Raw genomic sequence first — 20,951 nt, 5'->3', positions numbered from 1 at the left:
TTTTCAAATGTTCTTGCAAGTTTTTAATTGGATTGTTTTCTTACTCTTGAGTTTTCAGAGTTCTTTTATAAGTTCTGGAAACAAGTCCTCGATCTTTGGCTGTGTTTTTGTTCTCTTAAGAGTGTTTTTGAAAAGCTCAAGTTTTATTTTGATGACATCCACATTTATCAATTTATTATATTATGGATCTTGGTTTTGCTGTTGTATCTTTAAAAAAAAGAAAAAACCTGTCCTATTGTCATTTTGTTTTGCTCATATCTTCCAGAAGTTTTATAGTTTTAAGTTTCACATTTGTCAACAAATTCACTGAAAAGGATTTTCTTTCAAAAAGGAAAGAGGCTTTATGCCAGCTAACAGTTTGTACACCGGGAAAATACAGCCTTCTGTACAAAACAAAGGTGTGTTCTAAGAGAACCAAGAGAAAGTTTGTCTTTGATGGCAAAAGTTCTCGCCCAGGTTCCCACTCTGATCTGCTTGTGCAAATGAGGGATACAAACTCAGTTAGTTCTGATTGTTTGAAACTTGTTGAGTTCTGATGGTTCGGGCGATTCAGGTATCATACACAGGAACAGACAACTATGAAAGTCCCAAAGTTTAGTGAGTATGACATTTTCCCCTGAACACTCAGTATGTGTGTAACCTCTAATTACCAAATGGTTGCTTGACTTTGTTTGAAATTTAGTTCCACTTAGCCACTCAGGATTCATCTTGAAGGATTGGCTCTTTCAGAGTTTGCACATTTAAATGTGCTGTCTATATTGACTTAATATTTGTGTATGATGCAAAGTATATGACAAAGTTTATTAATTTCTCTCACCATTATTTTGTAATTTCATTATAAATGTCTTTTGTCAGATTTATCTGTATTTTATAATTTTTTATCCTAATGTAAATGGCATTTTATTTAATTTTAAAATAGCCTAATTATTCTCCATTACTGAAACAAGTTTCTCCTGAGTACTCTACTCCATGCTGCAGGAATTACTAGTGTTCCCTAACTGGCTAGGTGGAACAGAACACTCTGTTCTCTGCGATCCGTCGTTCTCATTGGAGGTGATATCACTCCTAATTAAGAGAAAATAGATTCTTTGTGGGTATGTATGTATATGAAAAATCTTACATATTCCAATGATTTGTGGCCCTCTAAAAGGCCAAAGTGCATAACTTAGAAATACAGTGGTATTGAAATTTCATGGGAAACGATTAGGAAAGACTGTCAGAAAAGGGTAGTAAGGAAAAAAGGTTGAAAAACACTGCTGTTTCTTTCGCCAGCGTCAGGTAGTATTCTTACACTCCTTTCCCACTCAGTGCTCGGTTGAGTACTCAAAGGGAGATTCTGCAGATCTTAGGGAGTCTCTCCATGTACTACTTTCTCCTCTGTTGCTCTGTCCTGAGAATTCCAGCCCCTTTGTTCACTCCAGACTGTCTCCTAAACTCACAGGGAATTAAAAACAGCAACAACAACAAAAAAACTTTGTGTGCAGCATCAAGAATTTTATTGATTGAAGCAACTGACATTCCACTGAATGTTTTCAGATTTAGACATTACATATTTTGTGGAATGGTAATTTTCTTTTGTATTCCAGCAGTATTTTTGGAATAGAAACTGTAAACATTAGCCTACCAAACAATTGGATTCCATTTGATGATTAAAATTGTCCACTCGTAGATGGCATCACCTCTACTTTTTATTATTAATATTAGTTTTAATTGACAAATGATAATTGTGTATATTTGTAGAGTACAATGTAATATTTTGGTATATTATACAATGTGGGATGATTAAATCAAGCTAATATATCCATCACCTCACTTATTGTTTGTGATTTTTTTTTTCCTTCACCTTTTTGTTCCATCCAGGCCTGCCCACAATGAGGGCAGATCTTCCCCACTGAGTCCACTGACTCACATGCCAGTCTCCTCCAGAAACATCCTCATGGATTTCTACAGAAATAATGCCATACCAGCTATCTAAGTATCCTTTAATTCAGTCAAATGGACACCTAAAATTAATCATGACAGGTCCTTTATCTCTTTTAATCAGGTTGTTTTCTTGCTTTTGAGTTGAGTTTATTATATACTTTGAATATAAATTCTTTCTCAAATATATGGTTCGCTAATATATATATGTGATTTTTTTTTTCTGTGCAAAAGTTTTTTCATTTAATGCAGTCCGATTTGCCAGTTTTTGTTTTTGTTGCTTGTGCTTTCAAGTCATATCCAAAAAAATGTTGCCCAGACCATTGTTGTGGTGCTTCCCCCCGTTGTTTGTAGTTTTGTAATTTCAGGTCTTATATTTAAGTCTTTAATGTATTTTTAGCTGATTTTTGTATATGGTATGAGATAAGGATGCAGTTTCATTCTTCTGCATGTGGATATGCAGTTTTCCTAACATCTTTTATTGAAGAGGCTATTCTTTCTACATTGTGTGTTCTTGGTACCTTTGTCAAAGATCAAGTGACCATAAATGAGTAGATTTATTTCTGGGCTTTCTATCCTGTTCCACTGGTCACTCTGTCTGTTTTTATGCCGATACTGTGCTGTCTTTATTATAGTAGCTTTATAATATATTTTGAAATGATTGGTGTGATGCCTCCAGCTTTGTTCTTTTCGCTGGTTATTGTTTTTCGCCATTCGTGGTCTTTTATTGTTTCATATGAATTTAAGGGTTGTTTTTTCTATTTTCTGTGAAAAATTACATTGGAATTTTGATAAGGATTGCACAGAATTTGTGTATTGCTTTGGGTGATATGGACATTTTAACAATACTAATTTTTTAGTTCATGAACACAGTATATCTTCTCATTTATTTGTGTTTTCTTCAATTTTTCTCATTAATGTTTTATAGTTTTTAGTATACAGATGTTTTACCTGATTGGTTAGATTTGCACCTAAATATTTTACTTTTTTTTGTTGTTGCTATTATAAATAGGATTGTTTTCTTAATTTCCTTTTTAGATAGTTTGTTGTTAGTATATACAAAGGCTACTGATTTTTTTTGATGTTGATTTTGTATCTTGTGACTTAATTCATTTGTCAGTTTCAGTAGTTTTTTGGTGTGTCTTTAGGGATTTCTCTGTGTAAGATCTTGTCTGTAAATACAATTTTATTTCCTTCTTTCTTATTAGGATGCCTTTTACTTCTTTCTCTTGCCTAATTGTTCGGGCTAGGACTTGCAGCACTATAGTGGATAGGAGTGGTGAGGGTGGGCAGCATTCTTGTCCCTCATCTTAGAAGAAAGCTTTCAACTTTGTACTGTCAAGTGTGATGTTAGCTGTGGGCCTGCCATTTTTGGCCTTTACAGGACCTGTTATTGATGTGTAATTTTAGTGTTTTACTATGCTATAAAAAGCAAGTAAGCCTTACAAGTATCTGATTACTGCTAAATTTGTAGAATGGAATACGTTCAGTACTTAGAATAGGATGCTGTCTGTTTTTATATATTATTATAGAGCAATGTCTAGATTACAACGTAAATTAATAACCAGATTCTAAAATACCTGCAGGGAATTTGTCCTGGGGCAAGAACTGTGCCTTCCATATTGTAGATAGTCAGCACTGGAAAGGGATCTTAAAGATTAAGTAGTTAAATCAACTCTGTTACAGATGAGGCAAAACTAAGGCCCTTGGAATTAATTGATTTGGTCGCTTCCATTTGGTCACTTTCCAAGATCTCAAAGATACTTAAGAACCCAGTTTTCTTTATGTCAATTTTAGTTTTTTGTCCATATTGTCTCCCCTGGCGTGTCACCTCTGAATTCTATCTAGTGGCTTAGCATTAGTGATTTCTTACCTTTTCTCTTCTAGCTATAAGCATATAAGCTCTTTAGTAAATACTTGCTTGTTTAATTTGATAAAACTTGGTATGTTGGTTTATTCACTTGACTAGTAATATGTGCCAGTTACTATGCTGAGTCCTGTGAAGGCAAGTCCAATCATGCATAATTTCTTCTCCCTGCTTGTTAATGTTATTTCCTTATATCAGATTGCTTTTTAATGTTATTTCCTTATATCAGATTATCAGTTATACCTGCATTCTCTTCCTCTTCCTTTGCCTCATCTTAAGCTTATGTTTGTTCTTCAGGCTGCAGTTTATGGTAGGCAGACTTTTAAGATGGTCCCCTGCATGATTTCTGGTATTGTAAGCATGATAGGGTATTGTATTAGTTTGTTCTCCCGCTGCTATGAAGAAATACCCAAGACTGGGTAATTTATTTAAAAAGAGGCTTAATTGACTCACAGTTCTGCTTGGCTGCAGGGGCCTCAGGAAACTTACAGTCATGGCAATCATGGCAGAAGGCACCTCTTCACAGGGTGGCAGGAGAGAGAATGATTGCCAGCAGGACAAATGCCACATACTTATAAAACCATCAGGTCTCCTGAGACTCACTTATTATTATGAGAATAGCATAGGGGAAACTGCCCCCCATGATTCAGTTACCTCCACGTAGTCCCATCCTTGACATGTAGGGATTATTACAATTTAAGATGAGATTTGGGCGGGGACATGGAGCCAAAGCATATCAGGTCTCATTCCTGATTAGTTTATGTCATCTGGCAGAGCATAAAGCTGACTCTAGGTAAGTGAGATTATCTAGATGGGTCTGCCCTAATCACATGAACTCTAAATCTGGGCCTAGAGTTAAGAACAAAGGGAGTAGAAGATTAGAAATATGAGAGGGATTTGATGTGAAGGATATTCTCTGTTACTGACTTTGAAGATGGAGGAAGCCATATGGTAAGAACTCAGACATTCTCTGCTACTGGAGGATGACCTCTGGCTGACAACCAGGAAAGGAAAATGGAGGTCTTACAAGGACAAAGAACTGACTATTGCCTGAATGAGCCAAAAAACAGAGTTTTTTTTTCCTTTTAGTCAGACCTCCAGGTGAGAACATAGCCCATCAACAACTTGATTTCAACTTTGTGTAACCCTCAGCAGAGAACCCAGTCACACCATGCCTGAATTACTGCCCTTAAAACTGTGAACTAAAAGATCATTTGTTTTAAGCTGTTGGACTTTTAGTAATTTGTTATGCAGCAATAGAAAATTAATATCATACATAAGTATATTTTTCTGGAACTCCTTTCCTGGCCTCCCAGCTGGTGTTACATCAGCCTAATAGGTGTCCATAGCAGTCTGAACTTCTCCCTTGTAACAGTCATCATATTAATTGACTTGTTTCACGTTCAATGGCTCTAACTCTGGAGATAGGAATCTTGTTTGACTTATTCCCTGTTTTTATACTCAGAGTATGATAAATAGTAGCTATTTAATAAGTGTTAGAAGCGAATGAATATAAAGAAGACATAGCCCCTGACTTTAGCAAGTTTATAATCTAAAGATATTTGATTATATTATGTATGGGTATTGAGAGGGGTAGGGCGGAGAGGGTATGTATGTGTGTGTGTGTGTTTATAGTTTGGTTTTGGTGATGGGAATAGTCAGCTGTCCAGGTTGCCCCTCTGAAGTCAATGCTCTGATAGACCATAAACAGAAAACTGCAAATGATAACAAACTTATTATTTCATAAGAGAATACTGCCATTCTCCATATTTCAGGTACACACGTGTTTTGTTTCACCCTTTCTGTTTCAGGTTTATTGAAAGAAGCCTGTTTAGCTTAATTGTACTTGGGCAGCTGACACTTGACTAGCTCAAAAAATAATAAACTCATCATTTAGAACACATGTGTCTCTGTATATGAGAAATAACAGTTACAAATACTGTAGGTCAAAGTTTCATCACTGGTTTGGAAGATAAATATGTACAGTGAGGGTATGGGGTTTTATTTACACAGAAACTAGATTACTTCCCCGCCACCCCACCCCAAGATTGCATTGCACAGATCTCTGGTAATAAAATTTCTACTTTTATTCCTGATTCCATGTGGAACCAAATTGGTGCTTAGGGAAGGGACATGGGTATATAAAGGATAAGTAGTTTTTTCAGTTTTAGGTGACCTTTTTTCCTTTTGAACATTAGTTCAGGAGAACAAAACTTCCTAAACCAACAAGAGAAACTACTGTTCTTAGGCTGGAAATATTTCAGAGCCTTTCTTCTGTCAATTCTTTGATATATTTTACCTCTTATTTCAGACGTGTTTTAATTGATATGTTGGAAGAATGGGTACACTTTCATAACCAACTCTTTCCTCCTCCTTTTAACCTTTTTAAAATTAGGAAATATAGTAAACTTAAATTATGTAAAACAAATGTACAATTTAATGAATATGTAAATGTAACCACGACCCAGATCAGAAAACAACATCGTTAGCACCTCAGAAGTGCTCTTGTTGGTGACCACTTTATGATCAAAACTTTCCACCCCACCCCTCAGTGTAACCAGTAAATTTCTATAATAGTCTCTTTTGGTTTTCTTTATAATTTTGCCACCTACTTACTCTTCCCTAAGCAATACAATTTAGTTTTGCATATTTTGAATCAAATAGATCATACAGTATATATTCTTTGAGTCTGTGTTCTTTTGTGCACCGCTGTTTTAAAAATTTACCTGATTCCACTGAATGCATCCAGCACAGTTTATCTATTCTGCTATTGATGTATAATTGAGTTGTTTCACATTTTGTTTGTATTTTAAACGATGCAACTATTTGTAAATATGTCTTCTGATACACATAAGCATGCATTTCTATAATATAAATGCTTGGCTATACATATATTCAGCTTTACTTGATAATGTGATATTATTAAACAACTTAAACTTCCATGAGCACTGTGTGAGAATTCTTACTGATCCACATCTTTGGACCACATTCTTGGTTTTTGAAGTAGGTAATGTACGATGTGGTAAAGTGTTTATTTGGACATGGTCCAGTTTCCTAGCATATAGCTTCTAAAAAACGCTTGGAATGTCTGGGGTGATAAGTGTCTTTTTTATGGTTATGAGGCCCCTAAGCTTCAAGATGAGGGTTTGTCACCTGAAAGACCAACACATGATTAGAGGGCTTTAACTTTTCAAACCCCCCATCCTCCAATCTCTGGAGAAAGAAGAGGGGCTGCATGTTGAGTTGGCTACCAGTAGCCATTTGTTTAATCAATCATGCTTATGTAATGAATCCTCTATAAAAGCCCAAAAGGATGGGGTTCAGGGATTTTCCAGTAGCTGAACATGTGGCAGTTCTGGATGGTGGTGCACCCAGAGAGGGAATGGAAGTTGCACATCCTTCCATGGAAGATGCATGTCTTTTACGTCTCTTTCATCCGGCTGTTCGTCTGTACCCTTTTTTGTGTTATTAATAAATCAGTAAATATAAATAAAGTGTTCCCAGAGTTATTCGGGGTCCTCTAGCAAACTAATCAAAGCTGAGAAGGAGATAGTGGGCACCTCAGTTTATAGCCAGTTGGTGAGAAGTACAGGTGAAAACCTACTAATAGGGACTGGCATCTGAAGTAAGGGGCAGTCTTTTGGGACTGAGCACTCTCTTTGAGATCTGATGCTATCTTCAGGTAGATAGTATCAGGATTGAATGGAATTAGAGTACACCCAGCTGGTGTCCTCCGGGGAATTGCTTTGTTGCGTGAGGAAACAGCCTCCACATATCAAATACTGGTTTTGTATAGAGTGATGTGTGAGTTGAAGGGAAAAAACTGATTTTTCCTCCTACATAGTTGTATGTTGTTATTTTAGCTTGCTTTTTTATGACAGTTTCAGACACATTTTATATGTTAATTAGACATACATATAGCCAGTCTCTTTTATGAAGTACCTGTTAAATCTCCTGGGCCAGGCACGGTGGCTCACGCCTGTAATCCAACACTTTGGGAGGCCAAGGTGTGTGGGTCATTTGAGGTCAGGAGTTCAAGACCAGCCTGGTCAACATCGTGAAACTCCATCTCTACTAAAAATACAAAAATCAGCCAGACATGGTGGCGGGCACCTGTAGTCCCAGCTAGTCGAGAGGCTGAGGCAGGAGAATCGCTTGAACCCTGGAGGTAGAGGTTACAGTGAGCTGAGATTGTGCCGCTGTACTCCAGCCTAGGTGACAGAGTGAGACTTTGTCTGAAAAATAAATAAATACATACATAAATAAATTTCCTGCCTATTTTTGAGTTGTCTCTTACCTAATTTGCAGCAAGTCTTTTTGTATTCTGGATATGAGCCCTTTTTGACCTGCATGTGTTGCAGATATCTTCTCCCATTCCAGCTTGTCTTTTCAGAATTCTTTATGGTGTCATTAAACATGAGGTCTTAATTTTTTATGCCTTGTTTTTCAGTTTTTAAAAAATAGTTAATGCTTTTGATGTCTTGTTTCAGAAGTCTTTTCCTAACTTGAGTTGTAAAGATAATATTCCATATTTATATATGAGTGCTTTTAACATTTTGCTGTTTACATTTAGTTTTATAATATAGTTGCAGTTAAATTTTACATATAATGTGAGGTAGTGGTTTGGGTTTGGTTTTTGTTTTCATTCTTTTCCAGATAGGTACCACATTGTCCCAGCATAATTTAAATGCCCATATTTTGTTGGGTGGTTTTCTTATTTTTGAGTTTTAAGAGGTCTTTATATATTCTAAATTCAAGTTCTCTGTCAGATCTGTGATTTGCAAATATTTTCTCCCAATGCATGCTTTGTCTTTTTATCCTCTTAACTGTGTCTTTCTCAGTACAAGTAAAGTCTCATTTTGATGAAGTTTAATTCATTAACTTCATGGATTTTGCTTTTGGTATTGCATCTAAGAGCTCTTTACGCAACCCACGGTTTTCTCCTAAGTGTAGTAATTTCAGATTTGGGAAATTACTTGCTTTAGGTGTTAGGTATAGATGGAGGTTAGTTTTTTGTCATGTGGTTATCCAGGACCATTTGTTGAAAATACTATACATTGACTTGCCTTTGTGCTTTAGTCAAAAATCAATCATATTTGTGTGGGTTTATTTCTAGACATAAATTTTAGCTTTTTAATATCTACAAGAAATCCCATGAGGATTTTTATTGTGATTGCATTGAATCTATAGATCAAATTGAGGAAAACTGGCATTTTAGCAATAGTGAGTCTTCCAATTCATGTACATGGCATCTCTCATCATTTACTTAGGTGTTCTTTGATTTTTTGAGGGGTGTTTCGTAGTTTTCAGGATACAAATCTTGCAATTTTTTTTTTTTCTTTTTTGACATGGAGTCTTATTCTGTTACCCAGGCAGGAGTGCAGTCTTGGCTCACTGCAACCTCCGTCTCCTGGGTTCAAGCAATTCTCCTGCCTCAGCCTCTCAAGTAGCTGGGATTACAGGTGCACACCACCACATGTAGCTAATTTTTGTATTTTTAGTAGAGGCAGGGTTTCGCCATGTTGGCCAGGCTGGTCTTGAATTCTTAACCTCAGGTGATCTGCCTATCTTGGCCTCCCATAGTACTGGGTTTACAGGAGTGAGCCTCTGCATCTGGCCCAAATCTTGCAAATTTTTATTAGATTTATACTTAAGCATTTATTTTCCTTCTCTTTTTATCTTTTGATGCTATTGTGATACCTTTTTTTAGTATAACTTTCACTTATTAATTGCTAGTAAGAAATATAGTTGGTTTTGTATATTGACCTTGCATTCAACAACTTTTCTAAACTTAGTCTAGGAATTTTTTTTTTTTTTTTTAGATTCCTTGGGATTTTCTTTATAAATAATATGCCATCTATGACTAAATGTACTTTTCTTTCTTTTTTCTCAATTGATAAGTTTTTTTGCTTTTCTTTATTTTACTGACAAGTACTTGAGTAGGAGCGGTGAGAGTAGACATTTTGGCCTCATTCCTATCTCAGAAAAAAAGCATTCACTCTCACCACTAAATTACCTGTCAGCTGTAGATTTTTGTAAATACGCTTTATTGGGTTAAGAAAATTCCCCTCTAAGTTTGCTGAGAGTTTTAAAAATTATAAGCTAGCCGTGTGTGGTGGTGTGCACCTGTAATCCCAGCTACTCAGGATGCCGAGACAGGAGAATTGCTTGAACCTGGAAGGTGGAGGTTGCAGTGAGCCGAGATCGTGCCACTGCACTCTAGCCTGGGCAACAGAGGGAGACTCTGTCTCAAAAAAATTAATTAATTAATTAATTTAAAAAGATCATGAGTAGATACTGGGTTTTGGTAAATGTGATGATTATATGACCTTTCTTTTTGTTAGTCTGCTAATATGTTGAATTTACACCATTTGGTTCTAGTTGAATGAGACTTGTGATCCCAGAATAAACCCCAGTTGGTCGTGATGTAGTACCCTTTTCATATATTGCTGAATGCAGTTTGCTGATATTTAGTTGAAGATATTTATGTCTGTGTTGATGGGGGATATTCATCTCTGTTTTGGTTTTTGTTTGTGTTTTTGTAATATCTTTGTCTGGTTTTGGTATCAGGATAATGTTGGCTTCAACATCTTTTTGTGTTTTGGGGATTTCATTGATAATCCCCTCTTAGTTTTGATACAGATTATTTTTTCCTTTGATCATTCTGACTAGAAGATTACTAATTATATTTATCTTTTCAAAGAATCAGCTTTTGAGTTCACTAATATTCTGTTTTTGTTTTGTTTTCATCTTTATCATTTTCATCCTGCTTTTTTTTGCTGGTTATTTTGCCCTTTTTTTTCTAGTTTAAGTGAAAGCTTAAATTATTAAGACCTTTTCTGATACAAACATTTAATACATAAATTGCTCTCTATTGCTTTAACTTTATCCCCAAAATTTTAATGTGTTGTATTCATTTTCATTCCATTCAAAATATTTTTCTAATGTTCTTGGAGCCTTCCTCTTTACATGGGTTATTTAGAATTTGTTTTCTACATTTATTCTACTTTACTACTGAAATATTCTTTGAATCCCAAATACTTGGCACTTTTCAAATTGTCAGGTTATCTTTCTGTTATTTATTTCCAATTTAATTTTGTTATGGCCAAAGAACGTACTTTGTATGATTTTGATTTATTTTAATGTGTTAAGGTTTGGTTTTGGCTCAGAATATGGTTTACCTTAATGTTTCAAGTGCTTTTGAAAATAAATGATATCGTTTGGGTGTTTGTCCCCTCCACATCTCTTGTTGAAATGTGATCTTCAGTCTTGGAGGTGGAGTCTAATGGGAAGTGTTTGGATCATGGGGGCAGATCCTTTATAAATGGGTTGGTGCCTTCCCAGCAGTAAATGTGAGTTCTAGCTCTCCTACTTGATCCAACAGCTGGTTGTTTAAAGAGCTTGGCACCCGCTCTTCTCTCTCGATACCTCTCTTCACCTTGTGACACCCCTCTTCACCTTGTGACACCCCTGCTTTATTTCACCTTCTGCCACCATTATAAGCTTCCTGAGGCCCTCACCAGAAGCAGATGCTGGTGCCATCCCTTTTTTTTTTTTTTTTTTTTTTTTGAGACAGTTTTGATCTGTCACCCAGGCTGGAGTGCAGTGGCAGGATCTTGGCTCACTGCAACCTCCACCTCCCGGGTTCAAGCGATTCTGCTGCCTCAGCCTCCTGAGTAGCTGGGATTACAGGTGCCCACCACCATGCCTGGCTGATTTTTGTATTTTTAGTAGAGATGGTGTTTCACCATGTTGGCCAGGCTGGTCTCCAACTCCTGTCCTCAGGTGATCCGCCTGCCTGGGCTTCCCACAGTGCTGGGATTACAGGCACAAGCCACTGTGCCTGGCCTGGTGCCATGCTTCTTATACAGCTGGTAGAACCATAAGCCAAATAAACCTCTTTTCTTTGTAGATAAACCACCCTCAGATATTCCTTTGTAGCAATGCAAAGCAGACTGATACAATGTTCATCATTTTGTTGCATGCTATAAATTGCACAATAATTTTACAAAGTAAATAAGATGTTTTAAGTGCTTTATGCAATGGTTGCACATAATAAAAATCTTCAGGTTTACTCTCCTTTTCTAAGACACTCTCCGCATTCTACATAGTTACTACAGGAACTGCCATGTTAATCTTCCCCTACTTTCAGTTAATATAGAAGTAAGCATTAAATTTATGAGCAAATTTGGGGAGCACCAAATTAATCCAGTTAGATATTCTTCTGGGAGATTGAATTAAGAGACTTCTCCTTGGGGTGCTGAAGTTCTAAGAGTAAATGTCAGGTGTTGTGATGGCTTATTCCCTACCATGAAAAAAAGTGTTCTGTGAAGGCAGAAAAATCTGCTCATGTGCGAAGAAGAAACGGAGACAAAAGACAGAGTCCTGAGTATTTCAAGTGTTTTATTTCATTTGTTCTTATGACTTAGCCACATGCCTGCCTTTCCTCAATTTTGGTTGTTCAGTGCTCTATTCCAATAGATGCTTCAGTGTCCTTCCTGTAAATCAATTTTGCCTAAACTGGTTTAAGTTAGATTTCTGTACCTAGTAATGCTATCTAATATATATATGTATTCAATAATAGTAATTATTGAGGATGATAATAGAAATGTGGACTATTTGTAATTTTTCCTTAAAGTTACATTGCTCTGATAAATGCTAATTATTTTTCATATCATAATCTGAAACTTTAAGGTTCCACAGAGGTTTTCAAAGTATACCTTGGAGGAAAAGGACCATAGCATACATCTTAGAACTGGTTTTAACAGTTATTTTACAGTTGTCTGTCAGAGGTAGTTATAACATGTGCTTCATTCTCATACCCAAAATCAATATGGAAGTCTTCTACAACCTATAACACATTAGCATATCATTGAATCATGGCAAGTGTTGTCCACTAACATAATTTGTTAAATCCTTTCTAGTGCTTATAAAGTACATAACTTTAAGCCAGGTATTATGTGGACATAGACAGTTTGTTTTCTCTAGATACTTTTTACCAAATTATGAAGCCATTGACATAAACCCAAAACTGAGTATTAACAAGAATGCCACCTTATATGGTACAGATAATAATGTTGTAATAGGAGTATAGGATGGATAAATCTCAGTGGACTGACATGGTCCTGAAGACTTTGTGAAAGAAATAGAAACTAAACTGGGCCTTGAAGAGTAGAGGGAGTTCAGGTAGTGGAAAGACATTCTGGCCAGAGGGAATATGTGTACAGATGAAGATGTGCCATGTATTCTGTGTCTGTTATGGTTCCAGCTATTGGTTAGTAGTTTTTGAATATCAGGTTAAGGAGGCAGAATGGAGGTGATTGGTGATGGTGACAACAGCCAGTAAAGGTGATTGAGCAGAGTCGTAAGTGAGATAGTGAAAGTGAAATTGCTTCCAAGTCTTATCTGCTAGCAGGTAAGCCAGTTGGATCTCCGATGTGGTCTGAGAATAAAATCCTGGAAGGGTGATAGTAAATTTAAAAATGACGTTAACTAAAAACACAATGTGAATATTCTCCCAAATAGCTGTAAGAGTACTAAGCATGACTTCTGTACCAGAGTAAGCCAGAATTATCTTTCTTGAAGCAGCTGTAGGTATTCACCAATATCTTAAAGAGCTATATCCTTAAGACTGAGGTTCACCATGAGGCTTCCCTGAGTGCAGATCTCGAGGACAGCAGGATAATCAAAACTTATTTTATAAAGGCACAAGAGAAGAGTGGATCTGATGAGTCCTAGCCAGGTCCACCTGAGTTCTGGGGACCATAACCTGAGCATTGATGATATGTAAATATTTATCAGGGAAGTTTTAGTCTGATATCAATAGGAGTGGAAGCAAAAAGCATCATGACAGGGACAAGAAAGAGAGCGACTATTTGGTGTAAATGGGAAAAATAGAGAAAGGACAGAAGAATACAAAGAAAACTGTGCTACTGTTGATGAGAAAAAAGTGAAGTCAGACTACAGAATGCTTTGAGGGAGAATGATTAGTTTAAGTGGACTGTGATCAAGCTGGTAGAGGGAGGAATATTATAAATAGAGGCAGCATAATAGATTAACAGCATGCACCTCAGAGTCCAGCTATCTGTGCTTGAGTCTGATTCTGCCACTTCCTATGATCTTGAATGAGTTTCTTAAACTTTTCTGTTTTGATTTCCTTATCTGTAAAATAAGGAGATACAGTTGCATACTTAACCCTATTTGGTAAGTGCTTAAAGCAGTCCTAGCAGAAAGTAAGCACTAGGTAAGTGTTAATTGTTTTGTTTGCTGTTACTACTAGTCTTCCTAAGGAGTTATAGCTAGTGTACATGAACATTTTCAAGACCTGAACAAGGGCAGAATTACAGACCTGTATCATTGCTATAAAGGTTGTGGTTGAATCCAACCGAAGTGGATGAATTCTGAGTCACTTTTAAGTATTTTGCCTTGAACAAGTATTTGTCTTTCACTTTGTCATTTCTTTCTTTTCACTTCCCTATTTTTCTGCTTTATATGTTTCCTCTTAGAGCTTGATCTTGAAATCTGTATTAAGGTAAAACTTCAGCTGAAAATGTACAAATGCAGTCTTAGTTCCAGATTTAATTTAAGGCACCTCATGGATCTAACCCTTTGCCTGTCCTGAGCTTGGCATCCCACCACAGATTCTTTTTCTCAGAGCCTCCTTTATTCCTAAGTTATCTAAGCTTTCCTAGTGTTTTTTTTTTTTTTTTTAAGCTTGCTTCTAGGGTTCATTGTAACATAACATATAAACTAAAGAATAATTCAGGGTGCTTCTGAATACTTTTTAAACATTTATTTTGAAGAAATTATGGACACACCAGAAATTGCAGATGGTACAGCACAGCCCCATGTTTCCATCATGATATTCCTTCAGTGGTCGTAACTTTTAGTGCATTATCAAAACCAGGAAATTGATATTGGCACAATACAACTAACTAGACTACGGACCTTAATTTGATTTCAGCAGTTGTTGCAAGCACTCATTTGGGGGAGAGGGGTTGTGTGTGGTGTGTGGTAATTGTGGTGATGGCTTTGTGCATGAATCGGCATTTTGGCACGTGTAACCACTAGCACATTCAAGATACAGAACCATTCCATCACCACAGAGAAATTCTCTCATGTTTCGACTACTTGTGTAGCACTTCAGTAATGCACTGGCTCAGCTCATGCCTATGACCCAACCCCAGAGTAATTAACAATCATTGGTCTCATTTAGGCCAGAACTTTTAATGTATTTCACCTTCTGTCTCTCAAGATAACTGCTGTAAGAGCTAAAACTATTTTTTGTTTTTATTTGGGGAGAGTAAGCAATCACTTTTTGTAGTCCTAATCATATGTGTAAAATACCTTTCATAGCACCTATGTAAGCTGTAAGAAAAATGTATTTTCTTACAGGTATATGATTGACAGTCTACTATAAAGACACATGCACACGTATGTTTATTGTAGCACTATTTACAATAGCAAAGACTTGGAAACAATGACAGACTGGATAAAGAAAATGTGGCATGTATACACCATGGAATACTATGCAGCCATAAAAAAGAATGAGTTCATGTCCTTTGCAGGGGCATGGCTGAAGTTGGAAGCCATCATTCTCAGCAAACTAACACAGGAACAGAACACCAAACACTGCGTGTTCTCACTCATAAGTGGGAGATGAACAATGAGAACACATGGACACCGGGAGGGGAACATCACACACCAGAGCCTGTCACAGGGTGGGGGAGCAAGGGAAGGGAGAGCATTAGGACAAATAATGTGTGCAGGGCTTAAAACCTAGATGATGGGTTGATAGGTGTGCAGCAAACCACCATGGCACATGTATACCTGTGTAACAAACCTGCACGTTCTGCACATGCATCCCAGAACTTAAAGTAAAATTTTTAAAAATGTATATAAAGTATATGATTGAGTGAGTTCAAAAACTTCAGTCTGGTGTGTATTTAATAATTCTATTTGGGATTATTTTGGAATAATACATTGAGATGTAATGGCTTCTAAAGTAAACTGACTTAAGAAAAAACATTTTAATGGGCACCTAGTACTTACAAAATGCCTGGTTATGGAAAATTATTTTTAGAATTTTTATTACGATGCTTCTCAGTTGATTGAATAAGTTATTTTTAATTTTTTCTGTTTTGTTTTTCTTTGTAAAACATGTACCTGTAGAAGACTACAAATAATGAAAAATAACTCTCTTACACACTCAAACCCTAGTCAACAAACTTACTTCCCCAGGGGTAAGATTACTGTATTCATTTTTTGAGTATTCTTCCATAGATATTTCATACATATTCAAGCCTAAGTGTATGTAGAACCTTTTAACTACAGTGGTTCTGAACCTGCATTTTTCGTTTAATGCTGTGCTTTAGAGATTGTTCCATTGATAAGGAACACTGAGGTCTGCTTCTTATTTTACACTGGAAGCACAGTATTTCATTGTATGGATGTACAACTAAAAGACCTCTCATCTGATATATGGTAGTTGGAAATTCTAAAATGTGATCTCTGAGCATTTCAGTGTGACTGTGTATTTCCAGCCTTTTTTTTTTTTTTTAAGTTAGGCCAAGGCTTTTTCATTGGATGTGGAGTCCATTGACAGGTAGGTGTTCAGTGTTCTCTTCCTTGCTCAGACCATACTCAGAGTGCATTATCTATAACTTCCATTTAGACTTTCTGTAGCTGATGTGAGAAATTAGACCCTTAAGAAATAATCTTAGGGCAAAACCCCTGTTTTTACTGTTTACTGTTTGCCTTAGTGTTTCCAATTATCTCAGCCATACCCAATTCAATAGCACTTTCCTTTTTTCAGTAGTTTGCTTTTATTGATTCTTCAGTTGTGGTAACAAACACAGCTTACCCTTGATAAACATACCCCATCATGGGAGCAGAACTGTGTGGGCTTGTTAGTGGTAAACTACGAGTCAGAATATTTAATGTGCCATAGTCATCTATTAATTTTACTCAGGAAGCCAAGGATATTGGTTAATCATGTGAGTCAGTTAAATAAAGATTAAGAGTTTGTTTATGTTTTATAATTTTAGGTAACCATTTAGCAGACATTTAAGTTGTTTCTAGCATTTTGCCTCCTACGGTGATTCAATAAATATACTTAATCATTTATCTGGACACATGTAGGCCTTTAAAAAAAAAAAAGTCTTAAAACGGAATTACTGTGTCTAAGGGGATCATCACTTTTTAATTTTAATACATTTTGCTGAAAGAAATCTGAAATATTTTATTACCTAATTTTCAATGTTTAACTGTAGTAAAATATGATATATAAACTCTTTCTTTCAAAATTAGCCAGTTTTATTTCTCCCTTTTCTTCAAATTGATTTGCAGAGAGGAAAAACTGTGTTCATATGAATCATAAAACACATTAATGGGATTTGAGAGGCATTGAGTCATGGAATTCCAGACATCTCTCACACACAGATGACTCACTTTCTGTGTTGTTGTGCTATGTGTGTGGTGTATCTGGTGCAATAGATGTTTCTCAGTTTCACTAAATCTGATCATATTTAAACACTCTAGGAAGTTTGCTGTGTTAATGAGTAACATTAAAAAGCCTAGGCAAAGTGTCCTTTCTTTAAAAAATGACTAAATTAGGACTCATCTTTGCATGTATTCTGTTACTATAGCGGTTTTATGTTAGCCCTTTCAACAATTGTTTGAATTTCTGTGCAGAGCATTCTGTTTCCTGGGGTGGTATATATTGGAATAAAAAACAAGGTCTTGTGGTAATTGTGGTGAGAGAAAGAACCCTTAGCTTATTGAACAATTTAACATTGGCACTATATCAGCCTCCCTTTACTGGAACACCTGTTACTATTTTAAGGACAAAAGCAATATTAAAATTATAGGAAGAAATGTTTGATGAGACCAGTGGTAACCCTATATGTTACACACATTCCCCCCGCCCCCCACCAGAGAAGATCTTGCTCTGTTGCCCAGGCTGGAGTGCAGTAGCATGGTCATAGCTCACAGCAGCCTCAAGCTCCTGGACTCAAGCCATCCTCCTACCTCAGCCTGCTGAGTAGCTAGGACTACAGGTGCATGCCACCAACCCAACTAATTTATTTACTTATTTATTTTTTATAGATATGAGATCTCACTGTGTTGCCTAGGCTGGTGTAGAACTCCTGGCCTCAAGTGATCCTCCCACCACAGCCTCCCAAATGTTAAGATACCTCTTTATGATAATGTCATATACTACAGCTAAGCCTTTTTTGGATTGCCTGTAGATATTTAATCCCTCTTTTGCCTAGCAAGCAGGTTTTTACTTTAATTCTCAATGGCCTGACTATTTTTTCTTAAAGTAATTAAGGGAATCCTAAACAAGAAAGTTATTACAAAGTGAAGTATAATTTTTCATTTGTTTAAATCTTGAAAACTGTAGTAGTACTCTAATATGGTAAGAGGCCCCCCAAATACAGTACCTACTTTAAATAAGTTTATTTCTCTTAATAGCCTGAAAGTCAGTGGTCTAAGCTGGTAAGGCAACTCTTTTCTATAGGATTATTTATTCCAGATCTTGTTGCTTGACAGAATGCTAGTATATTGGCCTACATTTACATGGTCAAAGGGACTCAGTTTCACATGTGCCTTCTAGCCTGTGGGAAGCGGGAAACAATTAGCCCCGTTCTAGAGTAGTTGTCCTTTTTTTTCTCTTGAGACAGAGTCTTGCTCCGTTGCCCAGCCTGGAGTGCAGTGGTGTGATCTCAGCTCACTGCAAGCTCCGCCTCCTGGGTTCACGCCATTCTCCTGCCTCAGCCTCCCGAGAAGTTGGGACTACAGGCGCCCGCCACCACGCCAGGCTAATTTTTTTTTTTTTTTAGTAGAGACGGGGTTTCACCATGTTAGCCAGGATGGTCTCGATCTCCTGACCTCATGATCCACCCACCTTGGCCTCCCCAAGTGCTGGGACTACAGGCGTGAGCCACCGTGCCCGGCCTAGAGTAGTTGTCTTTTAAGTTGAAGATGACCTGGAAGTTGTGCCCGTTGTTAATTTCCACTCACATACCATTGGTCCACACTAAGCAACAACTTCAAGGGAGGCTCAGAATGTGTTCTCTCACTGGGTGGCTAAGTGACCAGCTAAAATTTTATTCCTGTGGACAAAAGGAAGAACGTAGTAGAAAACAACTAACAATCTGTCACAGAAGCCTTTATCAAAAATTAAGGATGTAAGTTTCAATACAAGTATTTCTGAATAGTTTTTTTTAAATGCAGCCAAGTCAGTAATACTCTGTGGTAATTTTAGATAGGGTATCTATGAATTAAAAATTCCTGAATGTGGCATTACTCTGAAACCTTGCATCTTGAACTGGACAGCACTGTTCTTTTCTGGTAGGAGGTCCATGAAACATGCATTTAGAGGTAGCTTCTTTTCCTAGAGGAAGATTTGGATGAGTATGCATTTTTTATATTGAAACAAACATGAATATATTTTGGAAATGAAAGTAAAACTGGCAGGAATGTTAAGAAAAAACTTAAAATTCCTTTAAAGTATAATGTCAAATCCCTGGAAATATTTTCTCTTTTTGCCCCTGAGGGTACTCTTGTGGAAACATTTTGATAAGCAAATCTTTTAGTTTGTTAAGGTTTATTTTATTCAATTAGGTTAACAGTTCTAAACTGTAAAACTGCAGAAATATACTGATGAAAAGATTAGTATGAAGTAAAATTTTCCTATATATATCAGCAGCACAAGCATCTTTATTCAAAGAAAGTCTAAGAAGCTATTTCATTGTCATTTTAGGTTTTTATTTTTATTCTTTGCTGCACTTTATCCCACTATTTTAAGGTCAAAAATTTTTTTTAAGGCTTTTACCTTAGCAAGGAAATTCCCTGTGTTTTTGTTTGCTGTTTTTTTTATTTTTAATAGAGACAGGGTCCTGCTCTCTTACCCAGGCTGGAGTGCAGTGGTGCAGTCATGGCTCACTGCAGCCTCATTCACTTGCATGCCTGGCTAATTGTTAAAAAAAATTTGTAGAGACAAGGTCTTACTATGTTGCCCAGGCTGGTCACATCCTTTTTTTTTTTTTTTTTTTTTTTGTTGGGACTTCCAGACTAGGCTAGAGTTATAAAAGTAATAAGCTGATAATTAATAATGGCTTGGTGGGGGCGGTTGTTGTGGTTATTTAAACTATTATTAAAATTAACCTTATTTTAAAACATATTTCCTACCTTATTATCACAGGACAATGAAAAGCGAACCCCATTGCACGCTGCAGCTTACCTTGGAGATGCAGAAATCATTGAACTTCTTATTTTATCTGGTATGGTAACCTCTGAGTAATAAGAACATATTATGTATATTTTTGTTATTCTTAATGTTTCTCAGTCATAATTGACTATTTACTGCATGACCTGGTTGTTCATATTTGTTTTATCAGCTGAAACTTATTTTTGTATTCATTCTGTAAATACTGATCACATATCTTTTTCTGGGTGCTTAGAGTACATTAAAGAACAAAACAAAGATTGCTGCCCTCTTGTAGCTTACACTCTGATAAGGAAAACAAGCAGTAAATACAAGTGAATTTTATAGTATATTAAATGATAAGTGCTTTGAAAAAATGAAAAGGTAGATCAGGATAATCAAGGTGGGATAAGCATTGTATGTAAGGGTTTTTTTGGGTTTTGTTTGTTTGTTTGTTTGTTTTTGTTTTTTGAGATGGAGTCTCGCTCTGTTGCCAGGCTGGAGTGTAGTGGCACGATCTCAGCTCATTACAACCTCCAACTCCCTGGTTCAAGTGATTAGCCTGCCTCAGCCTCCCAAGTAGCTGGGATTACAGGCACGCGCCTCCATACCCAGCTAATTTTTGTATTTTTAGTAGAGACGAGGTTTCACCTTGTTGGCTAGGATGGTCTCTATCTCCTGACCTCATGATCTGCCCACCTCGGCCTCCCAAAGTGCTGGGATTACAGGAGTGAGCCGCCATGCCCGGCCTATATAGGGTATTATATGGAGCAGTTACAGTAGGCCTCGTTGAGCACAGAATTGTAGGAGATGGTTGCAATTCTCCTAGGTGGAGGTAATGGTGGTTTATACCAAATACAACAGTGGAGACAGTAAGAAATAGTCTGATAGTAGATATATTTTGAAGACAATGCCAGCAAGATTTCTGTGTTTAAATAACTTTTATTTAACCCT

General features: G+C 36.6%; 1 protein-coding gene across 3 annotated transcripts in view; it reads left to right on the top strand.

Moving 5' to 3' along the window:
- ANKRD28 (ankyrin repeat domain 28) overlaps positions 1 to 20,951 on the top strand; it is a 127,761-nt gene that overhangs the window by 10,801 nt on the left and 96,009 nt on the right. For all 3 annotated transcript variants that reach the window (XM_011933704.1, XM_011933703.1, XM_011933702.1), the window contains exon 3: positions 19,995 to 20,073. Coding sequence is in view for 2 of the 3 variants with exons in the window: in XM_011933703.1 (XP_011789093.1) it covers positions 19,995 to 20,073 (79 nt within the window). In the remaining variant the exon portion in view is untranslated. The remainder of the gene's footprint in view (positions 1 to 19,994; positions 20,074 to 20,951) is intronic.

Source organism: Colobus angolensis, unplaced genomic scaffold, assembly GCF_000951035.1.
Source record: "Colobus angolensis palliatus isolate OR3802 unplaced genomic scaffold, Cang.pa_1.0 Scaffold129, whole genome shotgun sequence".
Taxonomy (NCBI): domain Eukaryota; kingdom Metazoa; phylum Chordata; class Mammalia; order Primates; family Cercopithecidae; genus Colobus; species Colobus angolensis.
The sequence above is the reverse complement of the archived record's forward strand: the minus strand, read 5'-3'. Positions and strand labels throughout refer to the sequence as shown.